The sequence below is a fragment of the Podarcis filfolensis genome (assembly GCF_964270895.1).
Source record: "Podarcis filfolensis genome assembly, chromosome: 1".
NCBI classification, from domain to species: Eukaryota; Metazoa; Chordata; class Lepidosauria; order Squamata; family Lacertidae; genus Podarcis; species Podarcis filfolensis.
The window spans coordinates 25,201,840-25,221,452 of NC_139604.1; the positions used below are offsets into that span (position 1 = coordinate 25,201,840).

A 19,613-nucleotide genomic window follows, 5' to 3' on the forward strand; every position below is an offset into this window, starting at 1 on the left:
TGTATAACATGCTCCCAATCATCACAAAAAAGACATTCAGTGTGCTATGCATTTTTACCTTGCTCCATGTGTCATCTCATGAGCATAGTTGTACAACCCTATGATGGCCTTCCGCTCTTCAATCCGAGACAGCAATATCATTAGTGTTGTGTAGGTTATGATTAAATCTAGGTAGTTCTTTGTTAAATCAAAATTTACAGTCTAGAAATGAAATACAAAAAAAGGTTTTGTATTGTAACAGATTACTCATATCATCTTCAAGTTCTAATCCTTCATACATTTCATATGCATTTGAAACGTCTCACACAACTTAAAATTAGCACCTATTAGCACCTATTAAACATAGAGAAGCACCTTAAATATATTATCTTTATTTACTGTAGCACATGCTAAACACTAAAATGTGTAATAGGTTAGCACAACTCAATGGACTCACTCTTAGAGGACTCCAGGCTGAATGGCCTTTTCAGATATTTCCAAGAACTATGTTAGAAAGCAGTGCATACATAAAGGACCAAAACTCCCAGACAAAACTAATACATTGGAAGTGAGCTACAGCATCATTTGACCATTTTCCACCTTTACTGCAATTAGAGGAATAGGTCAAGACCAATGTTTGAACAGCCACTTCAACTCCCAGTCCATTTCCAGGCACAATTTCGTATTATTTGTATTGATTTAAAGGCCTAAACTATTTAGGACTCAGGTCATTTTTATCTCAGCTGCGCAGTGTAATCCTATGCATGTTTACTTGGAAGTAATTTCCCAATGTGTTCACTTGTGCTCGCTCCCTAGTAAATGTATTAAGAATTGCAGTTCAATTGAATTTTTAAAAACTTTCGTGGACTTACAATATCAAAGAAGACTTGGCAAACATCAATAGTGTTCAGCAATTCACAGACATGGTCCTTGAAAACAAAAAGAGAAAGGAAAAATCTGAAATTATTACTGGACATTTTTTCCTGACTTTGGAAAAAAAACCAAAAACACACCCTCAGCCAATAACAGCAATACGTTTTTTAAAAAACTATTTTTAAAATATCCATTACTTTAACATAGAAAGCATTTTAAAAAAGCAATTCATAATAAATTATTTTATCTGCACTCGATGGATGTGAAATTCTATCAAGACCTGCAAGAGCAGCTGAACTGTACTTCAGGTGCCTTACCTTAAATTCCATAACATCAACAAACGTGAAGTAATATAAAGCCAGATTCTTCAGAATCTCTGATTTCTCTTTCTGCAGCTGAGCAAGCTGTTGCTACAAATCAAACACACACACACATATAAACTAAACAGTTCTTGGAAACAAATGCATAATTTTAAGAAAGCCAAGGAATCATACTTGCAAGAAGCAGGTACACAATTTTTTACAGGGATTAAATGTTTAGTGCATTTCTCCAATAGCAAGGTCTTCATGGTTGTGATTTTAATATATGAACAAACTAAGGGGCACAATTCCTCCTGCCTTAAGCTCAATAAGTCACTCTCCCTCCCATTGATGTAAGCATCTACCATTCTGCTGGCAATTGTCAAGAAAACAGGAAGCCAGTGACTGCTTCCCCTTCCTGACCTCTGTCCAAGCCAGACTCTGACCTGGAGAGGGAGGGCTAGATGGGCAAGTAGCAAACAAGCTAGCTTCCCATTCCAGGAACTGGCAGCACACTGCTGCACATGCAAACCTCCCTATCCACATGGGCCAAGGGGCAGAATGTAGAAGCAAGGATACACCTTTGGGCTATATGCAATCCTTCCAAGCATGTTAAGAAAGTGATGGTGCCCACATTCTGCAACTAAATGCTTCTTCTAATAAGCGCCAACTACCAGCTAATTAGTACACATTAGTACCAAAATTATTAACTATAACTACTAGAGATTAGAGAGTGTTAAAAAGGAATTGGTTATACGAGTAATTAGCCAAAGCAAAACCATTAATGAGCACAAATCAGCATGAAAGAAAATAAGGACAGATTTCTTGAGGTGGGAAAAGAGGTGACAGCAGAGTTTACAGATTTTACTACGGAGAAAACAATACGCTTTAAATTCAGAACTTACCAAAAAGAATATCCAGGCAAAGCCACGTTAAGCATGCAAAATAAAATGTAGATACAAACATAAAATACAGTCACGGTTCTTTAAGCAGTCCCATATAACACAATATACATTAAAACACAAGCAACAAAAGAAACAAAGATGAAAAAGAAGCAAGAGGATAGCGTGTTAGACACTGGTGAGGAAATGGAAGAGAGACTATGAATACAAGGATATTCAGTAGTTGTAAAAGTAGATTTTCACACAGTATTTTTCAGCAGTGATCAAATGTGTTATTCCTGCAGGATACAAACTAATCAGTAGAAAGGGAAAGAATAAAGTTACACAAAAGACTAGCGAGGAATTAGAACATCTTCTTTCAGCTTCCTATATTAATTTTTTAAAAAATAATTTCATGCCCTTCAAATGTATAGAGAGCATTTAAAAACACACATCTATGCCACACAGTTGTAAGCATAAACTAGATAGACAATGTCTTCCACAAAGTTGCACAGGGATTTTCACTTATTTTCATTGATAAATATCACACTTTAAAATTACATTCTTCCATTTGACATTAATAGAGGGGGGAAAACTTTTACCCAAATTCAATTTTCATTATACACATATGGATCACAAAAATGGAAAGCATTCCCTGTTTCATAAAAAAGCTGGTTCTCACAGTCAACAGAACTATGAAATTGAAGGTTGGCATCTCATGACTCCTGGCCACTGCAATATTGAAAATCCTGCCCACTCTAGTTTTTTGTGTATCTAGGTCACTGTGGCCATCCATTTCTACTTTGTCTTTACATAGACATCATATATCAAAGTCAAAAAGCAATAAGAACATTTCCAGTACAAAATAGACTGAAGTCTAATGGAGCCTGCAGGCAGCATAATTATGTAAAATAAAATTTACATATTTTGCATGTAAAAGTACATTCAGCATAATCTATGTTTAAATAGTATGTAGAGCCAATTAGACTTGTGTATTTTGTACAGGAAATGCTGTCATTGCTCGTATCTGGGTCTATGTAAGGAAGAAATGAAAGACCAGTTCAACTACTCTGATACCATAGAATAATCAAAATATTAAAAGAGGGTGGCATCAGCAACAGAATCTTGATAAAAGTTTATCTTTTGAGAAAAATGAAAGGTAAATACTGTGGGCCCAAATTCAGGAGGGTCTGTATGGCTCTCCAACTCATGAACACATAAAAAGTCTAATATGATTAAGGGCCTTTCCACAGTCACCTTCTTTCATATGCATCTAGCTAAATAACTCTCCCTTGACATATATACATTACTTATATCTCAATCATACACACACATTCTGCAATTGGATAACATCATACGACATCGTACTGGCTAGGCATAAATAAGAACCGGGGGGGGGGGGTGTCAAGAAAAAGACTCTGAAAGACCACGCTGAGCATTATACAGCATAAGACAGTAGCGTAACCACATTAAAATGTACACACTTTTAGACTGGTAATGAAACAAAGAGCAGTTAAGTGTATCAATGTACAGTGGTGCCTCGCAAGACGAAATTAATTCGTTCCGCGAGTCTTTTCGTCTTGCGATGTTTTTCGTCTTGCGAAGCACGGTCCGTCGCAACTGCGTCTCTTCAAGCGGCTTTAAGAAAAAAGCGAACAAACTCGCAAGATGTTTTCGTCTAGCGAAGCAACGCAAAAACCGAAAAACCCTTTCGTCTTGCGCGTTTTTCGTTTTGCGAGGCATTCGTTTTACGGGGCACCACTGTACATTATTCAATCTTATGGCTATATCCTTATATATTATAGTAGAATATTTATACAGAAAAGTATCAAAAATTAAGGTTGTTTTCTGAAAATATTTATCACTTAGTGAAAAAATATTTATTTCACCAAAGCTATCTAACCATTTAGGCTTTTACCACAGTTTTAAATGTTTTATGCTTTTTATGTTTTCTGTAGTCAAAAAGCAAGACTGGTAATTAATTCAACTTTAAACAGTATTTACTTATACCTTTCCCAAATTAATGTTACTGATGCTAGTCATTACATGCCTTCAGATAGGGGGCTGATGAAAATATTAAACCCCATCTCAGACTACTTGTAATGATTTTTTCCAGGAAATTTTGTCCAATTAGATCTATAAACTATGCCAGCCCACCTGAAACATATGCCAAGATTCAAAGAACCACAAAACCAGTCCTGTGATCCCAAGAGAGCTTTAGACTCACACACACCCTTTTTCTTTTTAACCTCTCTGGCCTCCCAAACACTGCATGACACACTGCTTTTGAAAGGGAGGAGGACTTCAATAGTAGTTTGGGGGGGGGGAGGTGGGAATTAGCTGGAAATTCCAGTGCAACAGGAATTTCACTTACCACAACATGTGTGATGACAGGTATGAGTCATCCCACCAATGTTAGAGCTGCAGAGGTGTGTGATCACTTGGGAGTTGAATGATGACCACCTTTTCCCCAACATTAGGAGAAAAACTTGCAACTGGTTGGCTGCTGAACTGCTACAGAGCCTGGAGCACCCCACCAGCATCTCCCCTCCCACTTTTCCAACTGCAAGTTTAAAGCAGGGCTGGGATCTGTCCCTGGCCTTATATATCAGACAGATAGCATACCAGAAATGAGTGAGCGTGTGAACGTTATATGTACAGTGGACTCGACCTACTGTAGATATAACCTATAACCTAGGACTGTATGTGAACAGCACAAGTCACAAGTCCTCAAGAACAAAGGTTAATACAAATTATTGTAATTAGTATAATTAACCCTGTTCTTTTTTTACAGTTCTAATAGAATCAGATATCTGACTACAGTGGTACCTCGCAAGACGAATGCCTCGGAAGACGAAAAACTCGCAAGACGAAAGAGTTTTTCGTTTTTTGAGTTGCTTCGCAAGACGATTTTCCCTATGGGCTTGCTTCGCAAGACGAAAACGTCTTGCAAGTTTGTTTCCTTTTTTCTTAAAACCGCTTGAAGAGGTGCAGTTGCGACCGACCGTGCTTCGCAAGACGAAAAACCGCGCAAGACGAAAAGACTCGCGGAACGAATTAATTTTGTCTTGCGAGGCACCACTGTACTATTCTGTTACCATTGCTGAGAACCAGCTGCTTTTGGTCCACTGTCCCCTGGTGGTAGCCATTCTCTCGGGCTACCTGAACTATTTCCATTTTAGCTGGTTCTACAATACAGCTGACTAAAACTTTAAAAACTGTTGCCCGAGTTTGTTTTTTTCCTCCTCCTTCCCCATCCCTTTTTCACTGAGTGTTATATCTTTCATATTGTAAGCCTGAGCGCAGGGATTCTCTTACTACTAATCTTTGTAAGCCCCTCAGAGAGCTTTTCCAGTTAAAGAACAGGGCAAAATTGCTTTAAAGAAGCAAGCCAAGTCAAAAAGTGGACAATATTCAATGGGTTGTTTGGTTATTTTCTATCCCTATCTAAAATTCCACTGGGCCTTGTGATTCAACACATCTTTTTGGTCTCAGCACCGAGATTGGGGGGGGGGGTTGAGGGTCAAGGCGGATTAGTTATTCTACATGTGGGATTTCAGATAGATTTCTAAAAATTGCCTAAGTAGGCTAGTTGTCCAATATTCCATCAAATAATATCAGTATTGTTCTGCAAGTTACACTGCCAGAAAAAATGCAAATGTTTTAAATTATTCATTCAAGATCTTGTCTACAGGATTTCAATCTAATATTAAAATAAAGCTTGGATCTTTAGTGTTACAGAAAGTATTCCAGAATGGCTCATTTGCATGCTTAGCCTGAGGGCTTCTCTTTAAATACAGATATAAACCCTATTAAAGTACCATCCCAGCTTGCTCCTAGTTAAAAAGCAACTGATTGTTTAAACTTATTTAACACAATCCTTCAAGAGAGAGTTCAAAAAGGGGAAGATTTCAGAGGTTTTGCTTTTAAAAGAGCTGGAGTACAGAAAGTATCAGGAACCCAAAATAGCTCAATAAAAAAACCTGAGAAAATCAGAACAGGGGGAAGTGTACCTCAACTCTTTACAGCACCACGGGTTTTAGCCTTTCAATTGTCTTCTTATAGATAAGACAGATGGCATACCAGAAATATGCATACCACCCAATGTAAATATTACAATGGCACATTTACTACAGTTTGATTCCAGGATATCCTAGAGCAGAGCTTTTCAACCCCTTTGAGTCCACGGCTCCGTTGATCACCTACATTCTTTCTGCAGCATCCCTGTGGGGCTCTGGAACCCAGTTATGTCACCCCTTGCCTGCAGAGCTGGCAGCCCCTCACTCCTTTGCAAACACCCTTCCTTGTGGAGTGTTCCCTCAGCCTCCTCTCCTATCCCCACTCCTTGGGAGTGCTTCAAGCAGCTGTTGCCACTGCCCCCAGTCTCTGAACCACCTGCCCCAGAGAGAGCTGTCTCCTCAGGGGCCTGGGAAGAGGATGCCTTGGTGGCCCGACAGAGACTGGCCAAAGGTGAACATGAGGCCAGAACCATACCTTGGGATGAACTCTGGATGAACTGCTTATTCCCATACTACTAAGAGTCCTTAAATACCTGTCCTTTAACATTTCTTCCCTTTACCCCACTCTCCAAATTATTCTTATCTCATTAGGCAATGTTCTAATTGCTGTAACCCACCCTCGGAACTTGGGGTGAAGTGTGGGTAATAAATAATAACAATAACTACTGCAAATTCCTTTCTGCAGTTGGTACCATAACTCAAAAAACAGTTTCACAGTCCAAACCCTATTTCTCATTTTCCTTTAGAAAGTTTCAACTTTCTATTATTTCTATCCAAAGAAAAAACTTTAATTCACCTACAATCAAGCTACATTAAGGTGCGCATTAGATTTGATGGCACATTTACATTCGCCAGCAAATACCTTTTTTGGTTTTAATTGTACTCTAGATCCTGATATTCAACTATGGGAGTTCTATACCTCATGGGAGAAAGTCAGTATTTTAAGAACTACAGGAAGATCCTGACACACACAAAAGGGGAACTGACAGCATCTACCAACACGTTTCCCCACAAATTTCCAAAGGAAAAGACACTTTCACTCAATTTCTCACACTTCAAAACAAAGTTTTGAATACTTAGGAGGCGTTAACTCAGGCATCCCCAACCTTCAGCCCTCCAGATGTTTTGGATTACAATTCCCATCATTCCTGACCACTGGTCCTGTTAGCTAGGGATCATGGGAGTTGTAGGCCAAAACATCTGGAGGGCCGCAGGTTGGTGATGCCTGCGCTAACTCAAGCTCTTCCACCTTTGAAAATGATGCTTTTCTTGTTAATTCTTGTTAATCTTGTTAACAATCTTCATAGCATTCGTGTCTGATACACAATATTAAACAGGTACAACTTGTCTAACATAGTCCTAAAATAAGCATTATTAGCTCTGTTCTAAAGGATACAGCCACTTTCTTTAAATTTACCCTAGTTGAATACTTTCTTTAGATATCCATTTTTCATGTTTTTGTTACAAGTAAATATTTTTTATGCAAACTGGAAACTAAGTTAATAATGCCCATTGCTAAAAAAACAACAACTAAAGATCCATGTGTGGAACAGAAAATTGCTACACAAATCAGTAGAACTTCAACTGTCAAATATATATTTATACTGAGAGGTATCCAACAAAGTAGTTCTGTTAGCGGAAGGATTTCAGTTTGTGCAACAGCATTTTCCCTCCCTCTCCTCTTTCTGCAATACCTCCCACACCTGCTCAAGTCTGCTCTGGAGGGTTGACGTAAACCCCAGAAAGACTGGGCAGGGGCAGAAGAGGACAGGGAGGGAGGGGGAATTATGTTGTGCAGACAGAAGTCCTTGTGCCAACAGACTTCATTGGATACCACCCACTGCATCCTTCTGATCCAAAGAACTCCGAGCAAAAAGAGGAAATGTATTATTGCTATTCTGTGAACTCTTGTGCAAGACTTCTCATAGAACAGTATCACAGTTGCATTGCATTACTGTATGAGAAACAAGGTGAATGAGGAAGATACAGGCTCCAGTGGGTTATAAAAAAAGTATTGAAAGTGCTTGTGTAAAGTCTTACATAAGAACTTACACAAAAAGGAAGGACTTCTCTGGATTGGAGCTCACTTTTCTCACATTATTCTTCCACTAAATCAGAAACAACCCTTCCATGAGCACATAATACTCTCTGCTAGCAGAACACTTTTGGATCTAAGCCATTATGTTTAAATATATGATGTTACATATGAAATTGTGGGTTGGCAAAATATCTCTGCTTAGTAACTGGCACTGTTTGACATTTGGCAATCAGTATCACTGAAATAAAAAGTACTAGATGTATTTTAACATTACCTAATAAATGACCATAAGAGAGGGAAGAACACTTAAAATTACCAGTGCTTAGTAACTGTATTGGAAACTTGAATTCTCAAGCACTCATGCAAACTATTGCATGCAGAGAACATGCAAACCCATTACTTGCCTCCCCTTTCCACCTCTGAGAAGAAAACAAACATGTAAAAATATCTTCCTCTCAATTCTCATTATAAAGAAATCACAGTTAGTTTATGAAGAGTTTACTGCATTACAACCATAATTCAATTAATGTTGTAAACAGTCTTAAATTGCTTTGATCCCATTTTAATTCAAGACATGAAAGTCAATATAAAAGGAACAACACGGCAACAGCAAAACCAAATTATCTGGGGACAAGCAAGGAAACTGAACAAGGCAGGGATGAGAAACCTGTAGACCTCCAAAAAGTTGTTGGATTCCAACTCCTATCAGCCCCAACCAGCATGGCCAGTAGTAAAGAATGATGCAAGCTGGAGTACAGCAACTTATGGAAGGCCACAGGTTATGGATTGCTTTAAGTCAAGTAATGCCCTTGTTCCAACTTTCCTGAGACATGCAGAGTCATCTAGTTCTAAGACTGACTCCACAAGAACTGGAACTATTTCAGTTTGGAGGATTACCTAAACTGGAAGCCTCCTGGTCAACTGTTTTCCAGTAGTAAGCCATTTCCATCTTCTGTGAAGATACGCAGCACTTTACATTCTTAAGAAAAACCTCAGAGCTTTATTCCACGATGTGTTTGTTAATATACTGAGCTGTATACACGTAGACTTTCAATGCACTGTCCGTAGAATAAACTGACAGCACTCACTCCAAGGAATGTAGCATGCAACTGAAAGCCTTATATGAATTTCTGCCATCAATTCATCATCTTACAAATACTCATACTGCAATTCTGATTACAGAAAAACTGCCCTGCACTGTCTAGGATTAGTATATTCCAAATTTCACAAGGCTTCTGTCCCTTTATAAGAACTGTAAATCTTAAAACTCAATCCAGGACTCTTTCCCCATAATTCCGTCAACAGAAAAAGCTGGAGCTGTGGAACATCTGCCTTTTATACAGTACTGGTTCTTTTGGCATATTATCAACACCACTGCGATTTAACCAGTGTCAATATCATTCGGTGCTTCCCTCATCCCACCCAATGGGCAATGCCATTAGAAGAACTGCCAGGTAATAATTATCAAGCAAATCCAAATATTTACAATGTTGTATCATTACTTACATTGTTGTTGCGTGTTTCGACAGCTGGAAATTTTCTGACAATGAATTTGACGGCCGATTCAAGATTTTTGTCAATAAGATATGATGGTTTTGCTTTTGGGTCTCCACATGCCTATGGAAGAAAATGAGAAGAAAAAAACCTAAACATATATTCTTTTCACTAAATACTATATACTTTTAGCTGATCTCCAATTAGAAACTAGATAGACTTCTTTAGCTTTTTAGTGAGCAGGTGAAAAAAATGAGTGGGGATTCTCACAGCTGGACTATGTAATGTGACACAGTACAGAGATGCTCTTCTACTGGAAAAAATGCATGAAAATTCAAAGCAGTTAGTGCAGAACAGCAGTGAAGGGGAAGTTCAGTCTTAAAAGAAGAAATGGAAACTTTGGCTAGAAGTAAAGCATGAGGTAGGTTCACCATGTATTTAGTGATGCTAATCAACTGGTAGAAAACTCTAGCTGTCACCACCTATACAGGGCAGTGCTGCGCTTATTGCATTATTAGTATAATTTATCTGAAATAAAGAACCAAGCAATATGTAGTTAACAGTAGTTCACCTGCGATTTCTCTCTAATACGCTAAACAACTTGGAGTAGTTCAAATGGAGTAGAACTATTTTAACAAGCTTATCATTAGGCACAGCTTCTGAACCTAGAGCCACATTCACTATATTTAGGCCTACAAACATGCCACAGCCCCACAAAGAGTTACTTCCATCACAAAAAGCAAGTATTTATGTGGATTTGGTATTGTCATTCCCCACTGAAGTCTACTGTTAGTGAGGTGTGTGGCAAGAAAAAAGTTGACTATTAATGGCACAAACAGCAGGCAAGTTTCATTGCCACATGTTATTTTCTTATCAGCTTGCTTCCTAGGGCATGAATTTAATTTGTATAGAGTGGCTGCATATATTTGCTGAAGGACTGTAATTCGACTGCTGGTAGACTGTAACTAATGTGCATGTATAAAACAGATTGCACCCCAGACTGAATGGTGACTCCATCTGTACATTAATTTGGACATTTTAAATTTTATCTACTCTTTCAGTGATCTCAAAAAAGACATTACTCTCTAAATCACCTGTCACACAATTCTGTTCCTACACAGCTGGCTAGCTGTTTACATAATAAATTTGTGATCCCTTTTAACAGTAGAACTCTTTTTTAAAAAGTGCTACATTCTAAAGTAGAACTCTTTTAAAAAGTGCTACATTCTAACATATAGTTAAGACAAGCTGGGACAGAAAATGGTGAACAGTTGAACTGTGTAATTAACACACCACTGTTACATACTCAGGAAGAACGCTGTGCAGCAATCCCGTTTCTGTTCCAAAATCCCTTCCTAGATACAAAATTCTAATTTAATAGAGAATTTGTGGCTCATGCAAATTATAACATGCTATGCATTTTTACACAACATAGTGAAATGCCAAGATGGCCACTTATTAACTTTTCTACAGTTGTGTTGTGAATTATTGAAACAGAAGTCATGAAGTATGAGACTGATCTGAAAGCGGGCAGAGGGAAGGTGAAAAAGCTTTGCAAACCTTCCATACTTGTCCTTGCTGGGGAAGCATTGCAATGAAAAGAGAGAAGATTACACATAAACAAAAAATTTCTTGGATTCCCACAAGCATCATGTCCAGAAAAGCAAACTACCATAATTACCCAATTCAAATGCTCACCTTTTTTGGCCAAATTATGTTGCAAAAATTAAGATGTGCATTAGATTCAATGGCACATTTACATTCACCAGAAAATACTTTTTTTGGTTTCAAGGTTCTGAAAATTGAGGTGTGCATTAGATTCAATGGCGTATTAGACTCGAGTAAATACGGTACTTCTATTCAACAAAGTTAAAGTCAAGTGCTGGCATAATTAAATATTTCTACTTACAGGCAGCATTCTAAAAGGCACTATTTCTATTACATATTTGGTGCTCAAAATGTGTGTACAACAATTTCCAGTGCACAAAATGTTGTATCACATCAGCTTCCAATATATTTGTTCTGAGCAAGAGGGATAGGTTGGAAAGAAACAAAGTTTAGAGCAAACAGCACATGCAATTTTTAGGAGAGCAACTATCAGTGAAATATTACATACCTGAAATAGAAACGGTAGCCAAGAATGAAAAAACAAACAGTCATTATAGTGGAATCCTAATGCTACCTTTATACGAAATACTGTACAGCTATGATCTTCAAAAATATGTCTGACATTTACATAGGATGGTTTTCAAATGAGTTAGTTAACATGCCTGTTTCCTATACAGTACAGAAAAAACACACTGGCTACCATTCTTAAACCAACCAAGTAATATATTTACATATTTTTTTAAAACCTGAAATTACAACAATGTCATGTGCACTGGTATGCCATACAGAGAACCATAAAATAAAATCAAAAACTATGATTTTATATGTAGTTTAATATTTCAGTTTGGCTAATGTTTAGTCTATAGCAGGCATAGGCAAACTCGGCCCTCCAGATGTTTTGAGACTACAATTCCCATCGTCCCTGACCACTGGTCCTGTTAGCTAGGGATGATGGGAGTTGTAGTCCTAAAACATCTGGAGGGCCGAGTTTGCCTATGCCTGGTCTACAGTGTCCCTCAAAAGTGAGATGGAGCACCATTTGCTTGGCTTCTCTAATTTCTAATATTGGTCAAGCTGGCTAAGACAGATGGGAGTTCAAATCCAACAACATGTAGAGGGCCACCCCTGAACTAATGGCTTCAGTTGTCAGATATTCAAGTAGCTGCCTGTGATGAATTAGAATTGTAGCCAAGTAGGAGGTAGATTGAAGTGTTTGGGTACAACAGCAGCAAGGCCATATTATAGCACACACTAGTTTTGTTGTAAACGCAGAAGAATTCTTTAGTCAGCAACTTCCCAATACCAACAATTCCAACTGTCATAAAAAGAGGTCAGTCAGTCGACAGATCTCAACAGTAACCAGAGAAGCTTTTGTAACTAAGAACAGAGTTGGGCCCTTATCTACAATACATTCAGGCACACTGGTAAAAAAAAGTGTATGAGGGGGCTAGTAATTGTAGGGGGGGCTGCAGCATGAAAACTTTGAAAGAGGAGTATACTAGGGTTACCAGATTTTTTTTCAATGAATCCGGGGACACTTTTCAACTTCAGTTGAATTCAGTGGATTTGTCAAGGGACTGATTTGTAAATCCAGGGACTGTCCCCAGGAAATAGGGACATCTGGTAACCTTAGAGTATACAATGATTCATTACAATCCTTAGTTTATATAAAAGAGCAACATTTGCTCTTAAACTAGTTGCCTTTGAACTATGTCGACAATCCAGATAAGCAAACACCTGACTTTACATCTCCATTGGTATTTTCAACTCGCTACAAAGCCCACACATCATGTAGCCAACAACTAATTAAATTCAGGGGAATTTCAAAATAAATTTGAGGTTAGTAACATGGATACTGCAGCTTTTTTCTTAAAAATCAAAAAACAGAAGACTAACACATTCATTCCTCTAGCTACACCTAAAGCAGATCCTGGTAGGCTGAGGTTGATGACAAAGGCTACTATTTTTTTTTAAAGGCCCAAGTTTGAGAAGATGATTACAACTGCCACAGTATATCCAATGAAGAACAACAAGAGCTGTGGCTTAGAAACAATTTATTCCCATGAGAAAATAGGCATGGAGAAAGACTTCATCTGGAAAATCAGAATATTACTTTGAAAAATAATTTGTGCATTGTGCTATGAAGAAAAAATGCATTCACTAGTAAACTATGAATGTCTTGGTATTTCCAAGTAAATATATTTCCTTCTTCTATACTAACAATTAGCTCTTCCATTAGCCAGCGATGTGGATTTTCCTGAAAAGTTTCTTATACAAATAAGCGTAATCTGCACTGCAAAAATTTTCAGTTTGCATCAGAAAACTTTCTAACTCCCTAATTTAACATTCATTCTACTTGTCTTTTTTAGAACTGCCATGCTTGTTTAATATTTGCAATTGGTACCTATTCTTTGCTAGTAATGAAATTATGAAATGGAAAATTCTCCAAAGGGGAAAAAAGTGTTGAGAAAAAAATCACCCCAAATCACTGCTTAGAGCAGTGGTGAAGAACCCTTTTCAGCAGGCTGAAAAAAGCCAGTTTCTCATTTTGTCTGAGCCAGATGCAAACCTAACACCTTGATATGACTGGGGAAGTTAGAATACTGCATATTTCCCCATGCCCTGGTTGAGCTAGCTTTAAAACACCAAAATAACTCAGCTGGGTGTATCCGAGGCAAAGCTCTGCTGGCATAAGTTGTGCCAGTGTGGCGAGGGGGGAAAGACATTGTCAAGAGTGGGAATGTTCGTAGCAGAGGGAGGGAGAAATATAAAACAAAGTCATACTGCATGTTATTAACTCCCTTCATTCACTGGTCCTGCTCGCAAAGCTTGGTTAAACTTACACCTGCATTTTTGGTGGTGCAACTAAATTTACCCTCTACAAGCCAATGGACAGGAAGAAAATAAGGGTTTACACAGAGGTAGGCAAACTAAGGCCTGGGGGCTGGATCCAGCCCAATCGCCTTCTCAATCTGGCCCGCGGACGTTCTGGGAATCAGCCTGTTTTTACATGAGTAAAATATGTCCTTTTATTTAAAATGCATCTCTGGGTTATTTGTGGGGCATAGGAATTCGTTCATTTCCCCCCTAAAATATAGTCTGCCCCCCCAAGGTCTGAGGGACAGTGGACCGAAAAGTTCACTGACCTCTGGTTTACACTGCTCTTCCCCAAAAAAGAATTCCTGCCATTCTGGTAAAAAACAGTTAGAATGCAGTTTAATTATGCTATCTTATCTGTTCGATGACATAGCTGCCTGTTAGGATTGCTCTGTTCATATCTGTTAATAAACCAGTATGTGACCCTGTTTCATTCACCTAGCTTGTTAACTGACATTAGCCAAGAGTTCTGTTTCAGAAGAAATAATGAACTTGGCTGGTGTGCAACAGTGGAAAAGGAGAAGCAAGGGAGAAGTGCACAGCCACAGCTTGAATAACCATGGTTTATAAAGCCCTGGATGATAATCCAGAGACAGCCATAGCATCTCCCTCTTCTCAAAAAGGTTGATTTACAAGCTATCACAAGTCAGTGCACTAGAGGGTTTTCATGAGTATTCTTGCTGCTGCTGTTTTTTAAGTGAAAAGTGTTAACATAAAATAGGTGGTTTTATTTCATCAACACTGTACTTTATATTACCCCGAAAATACAGATAAATTAACTCTTCTTGGCTAAAGAGATTACATTAAACAAAAAGACTGTGAGCCTGAGCTATTGCAGCTAGCACATTCCCAAACCCTACTGCTCTAGTTAGAATAAAATTAACAACTTGAGGCAGGAATTGAATGGGCTGGGTGGGGAACAGTTTCATTTGAAGTCAGGAGAGGTAATAATATACACATATAAATTAGGTGTGAATTAAAAAACAACAATCCAGTCAGGTTTTTTAAATTATACAATAGGGAGCAGAAAAACTGAAAATCAATGGGGTTTCAAAACTTAACTTTGGCCAGAACAGGCCAACTCTCAGCAGCAATTACTTCCTCTTTTCTAAATGAAGAAAAAAATCTTAACCAATTTATCTAACCGCAATACCACATATTGCGTAGTAAACCTTTCTTGTTAAAAAAACCCCTACAAAACAAAAATACTCAGTGGTAGTGGAGATACGTCCTTCCCTCCTGCAGTAAACTAGCTGCGTGGCAAGCAGAAAGGATACTTAGAAAAGTTCTCTCCTTGCTTTTAGAGGGCTTTTGCAAGGTAGTGGAAGACTCTAGTGCAAGCTTGTTTGAGATCTGGATCTCACTACTCTAGAATGTAATATTAATGGACAAACTGAGTGACAACCCATGCCCAAGAGAGTTGAACAGACAAGAAAATCACTACTTTTCCATCAACCTGGCATAGTTATATTACATATGCAACATGGTTCTAGGCCTCCAAGAACACATGTAGATTTATGGGATGACACTTTTGCTTAAAATCTGAAATGACTTTTAAGCTAAATATAATTAAATAGACATTCAGTGCTTGGGGGGGGGTTGTAAACAAAACAATCAGCTGTGTAAGCATCACTGTATATCTATATCTATATCTATATCTATATCTATATAGCAAATAAAGAAAAACTAAAAAAGGGCTTTGCAACAGCATGAGAAATAACAAGACTGCACTATTAAGAATCCCATGAATGCCATTCTTTTTGCTCCATCTACTACTAGACCACATTAGCAAGACACCTGAAAAGCCACTGCTTTAAACACTGACCCTTCATTACCACAGCAATTTCATAAAAATTCAGATACAAAAATGCAATCCACATTAAGTACAAAACGAATTTCTGATCTGCTATAAAAATAACTGTTTCAAGCCCAGCTGTTTATGATGGGCTTTATTTTCTACTCAACACTTTGTGACAGTGGGGTGAGATGAGGGACCTGTAATTCTGGTGAATGTTATAATTAAGTTATTAACTAACTATAGCTGGAAGTTGAAAAGGAGAGACATTCAAAGTCATGCTATGCTACCAGGGTTGACACCTTTAAGTCATGTATCCTTTTTCATTTTTCAAAAAAAGAAAATATTCAGGCTTTGAGTCTACACTACAGGAAGAAAGATAAGATAGTACAAAATTTCAACAACACACACATGATTTAGAACAAAAACATATGAGCTTTGAGTACATACTATACAAGCTGCTTTGATATTAGGCTTTTTTAAAAAAAAAAAGTTCACTCCCTCTGATACTCCCTTACAAATAAGCTTACAAGAGTTACTAAATCCAATCCAATAAATCTCTACTCAGAAGTAAGCACCACTGTGCTTAATGAGACTTTGATATGGAGTATGTTGAAGGCAAAAAGTGAGAGAATATTTTGCAGTGTTTACATGCTTAGTCTCCTGCATTCTCACTTGCCAGATGACCTGTCATGTTGCTATTATTTACAAGCCTACAGAGCAACATTTCCATGCTAACCAAGTATCATTAGCAGAAACTTTTTCATTAAGGCACCTTTAACTTTTGTTAAAAGCACACTAAACGCCATATAACTTTTTAAAAATCCGGAATGAACTGACTTCAGTCTTGTACATCCTGTCTTCTTTTTAAAAACTAGAGTCCCTCTGATCAATTACCGTATTTTTCGCTCTATAGGACGCACTTTTTCCCCTTCAAAAATGAAGGGGAAATGTGTGTGCGTCCTATGGAGCGAAGACGCCATAGCCCCGCGACCCTCTCCTGGCTGGAGAGGTGACGCGTGGCTATGGCAAGAGCCTCTTTAGCCGCGCGCCACCTCTCCAGCTAGGAGAGCGCATGCGGGGCTAAAGAAGCCATAGCCCCGTGACCCTCTCCCAGCTGGAGAGGTGACGTGTGACTATGGCAGCAGCCTCTCCGCTGCGTGCCTTTCCGCTGCTCCTCGACCTGCTCTTTGGGGCTGGCGGTGGGCTTCCACCCACCAGGTTGAGAGCAGGTTGAAAGGAACCTGAAGCCTGGAGAGCGAGAGGGGTCGGTGCGCACCGACCCCTCTCGCTCCCCAGGCTTCCAAGGTAGCCGCCTGAAGGCGACTGAACGCACCTTAAATGGCACCTTGTTTTAGAGGGGGAAAACAAGAGGGGGAAAATTCTTCCCCTCTCTGCGCAGCGCCTTCTGCCGCTTCGCTGAAGGGGCACTGGGCAGAGAGGGGGAGATTTTTTTTTCTTGTTCTCCCCCCTCTAAAACAAGGTGAGTCCTATTATCCGGTGCGTCCTATGGTGCGAAAAATATGGTAATCCGATAGCCATTACAATAGTCATCTTCAAATATCTAAAGGCTGTCACTTTGAAGATGGAGCAAGTTTTTTTCCTCCTGCTCCAGAGGGTAGGACCTAAACCAAAAGCTTCAAATTACAAGAAAGTACATTCTGACTAAACATCAAGAAGAACTTTCTGTTGGTAAGAGCTGTTTGCTGATTGGAATGGACTCTTTCGGAAGGTGGTGCAGTCCCCTTCCTTGAAGGTTTTTAAGCAGAGTTGGATGACCATCTGTCATGGATGCTTTAGCTGAAATTTCTGCATTGCAGGGGGTTGGACTAGATGGCCCTCAGGGATGCCTTCCAACTTTGCAAATATATGTTTCTAGGATTCTATAACCTGTGTTAAGTAATCCTATGTACTTCAGAATATATGTAACTTGCAGAATATAAAGTTCACCAATCCCAATTGCTTGCAACAATTCCAGCAGTCAACAGGCAGTATGTAATACGCAAAAAGTTTTTTGCTGCCCATGAAAAAAGAACACCATCTCTGTCTACCCCTCTTTCTGTAGAGTTGAAGTCTTTAAATCAATCAGATTTATGCAGCTTGAAAATTTAAAGACCCTGGCAATACATAATATATAAAAATAACACTATGCAGTGTCAAGAAAATTGACAGTGAATTCTCTCTTTTTTTAAATCAAACCTTGTAGTGACCCTAGGAACATTCATATTAAACTCAATAGGGCTTAATTTTCAATAATCTGCCTAACTTTGACCTGCTTAATATATCAGGGGTGGAATTTTTAACCTCACTTAAGAAAAATGAGTATTTTAGAAATATTTTATAATTTTCATTGTACTGTACAGTTGCAGCAGATGAAATCATGACCAGAAAAACAACCAATTGTTATTTTTGAACATTCTGTCTTAATATTTTGCAACTGACAACTCTCACAACACTGCACGATTGTTAAAGCACTCTGTGAGGGGCAGGGGGAGAACAGTGCATTGATTTTGTGCAGGACATCAATACTGTGGGTTGCTTACAGAGCGTGCCAAAACTACCAGAAGCATAGCCTGTCAGCAATATCTTAACTTTCCAAAATGTACCTTTTCTTTTTGGCTAATCCAACCAACCAAAGCAAGCACCTGCTATTTAAACCTTCCGCACTAAGGTTCACTGGAACCACCTGAATGTTCCAAATCCAGTTTCGCTGCCAATGAGAAAGGGTCCAAATCGTATTTCCCCCACCCTACCCGCTTTGTCATTATTTGGACCTCCAGTATAAGAAGAGGTTAATCCTGCCCCCCCCCCCGTTGCATGACTCACACACACAGTGCAGGCTCCATCTACTACCTTCCCTCGATTTGTGCGCCCAAGTCATTTTAAATCACATACAGTACTCGACAGGGAATTGTGGCGGCGACCCTCCTCTGAACCCATTTTCTGAAAAGGCGCGCGGGGGGGGGAGAGAGAGAGGTTGGTACTGAAAAAAATTGACCTGGCCGAGATTTTTTTTGGGGGGGGGAGGGCAGAGGAGGTCCTTCCCCCCAAAAAAACCACCTCCCCCTTCCCGATACATCCTCCTTTTCCATGGGGTATGTGGGGAAGGGAGAGAGGAAGACCAGATGGATCAAACCAGATGGTGCATCCGGCGGCCCGATCCCACATTTTCCACCCCTCCTTCCTCCCCACAGGGCCTTGGCGCAAAGGAAAGCGCCTCCGCCCCGGAGCCGAACAAGTCCCCACACCCAGAAGGCCTCGCTGACTAAGATGCCACTACTACGACGGCGGCGGCGGCCTCCTTTTTTCCTTCCCCTCGCTCTCGGGGAAAGGCGCGAGAGAGGCAGTTTAGGCCTCCCCTCAGCCGCCCCGCATCCCCCGGCCATTTCCTCCCCAGCCCCGCAGCCGGGCCCGCGCACCTTCTTGATGTTGTAGAGGCGGGTGAGCATGCCGACGCCGCGGTCGTTGAGGATGGTCAGCTTCTCGGCCAGCTTCTGCTGGCTGGGCTGCAGCACCGAGCGCGACATCCTGACGCGAGGGCGGTTAGGCTCTTTCTGCGCGCGCGGCTACGGCGGCAGCCGAGGAAGAGCGAGCGGACGCTGGGCCGCGTCGCTCGCGCTGAAGGCGGCGGCGGCGGCGGCGGCTGAGGGGAAGACGGCTGCTCCTCGCTTGCGCACTCGCCTCCGCCAAGCCGACGCGCCTCCCCCGCCCGCCCGGCCCCCTCAGCCGCGCTCACAGCGCCGCCGCAGC

At 39.9% G+C, this 19,613-nt stretch overlaps 1 protein-coding gene and 1 long non-coding RNA gene across 5 annotated transcripts in view; both read right to left on the reverse strand.

The window, feature by feature from the left end:
- Positions 1-19,613, reverse strand: part of LOC310743828 — a 603,392-nt gene that overhangs the window by 101,356 nt on the left and 482,423 nt on the right. The gene's annotated exons all lie outside the window — the stretch shown is intronic.
- Positions 1-19,613, reverse strand: part of NCKAP1 (NCK associated protein 1) — a 47,734-nt gene that overhangs the window by 27,851 nt on the left and 270 nt on the right. Inside the window, exons 1-6 of one of the 4 annotated variants that reach the window (XM_083627203.1) lie at positions 19,283-19,407; positions 11,144-11,161; positions 9,596-9,706; positions 1,170-1,256; positions 852-908; positions 59-201 (exon numbers count right to left, since the gene is read on the reverse strand). In XM_083627203.1, coding sequence (XP_083483329.1) covers positions 59-201; positions 852-908; positions 1,170-1,256; positions 9,596-9,706; positions 11,144-11,161; positions 19,283-19,390 — 524 coding nt within the window. In that variant the 5' untranslated portion in view covers positions 19,391-19,407. Of the gene's footprint in view, positions 1-58; positions 202-851; positions 909-1,169; positions 1,263-9,595; positions 9,707-11,143; positions 11,162-19,282; positions 19,482-19,613 lie in introns of those variants that run through there. The other 3 variants (XM_083627202.1, XM_083627205.1, XM_083627204.1) reach the window with 3 other exon arrangements.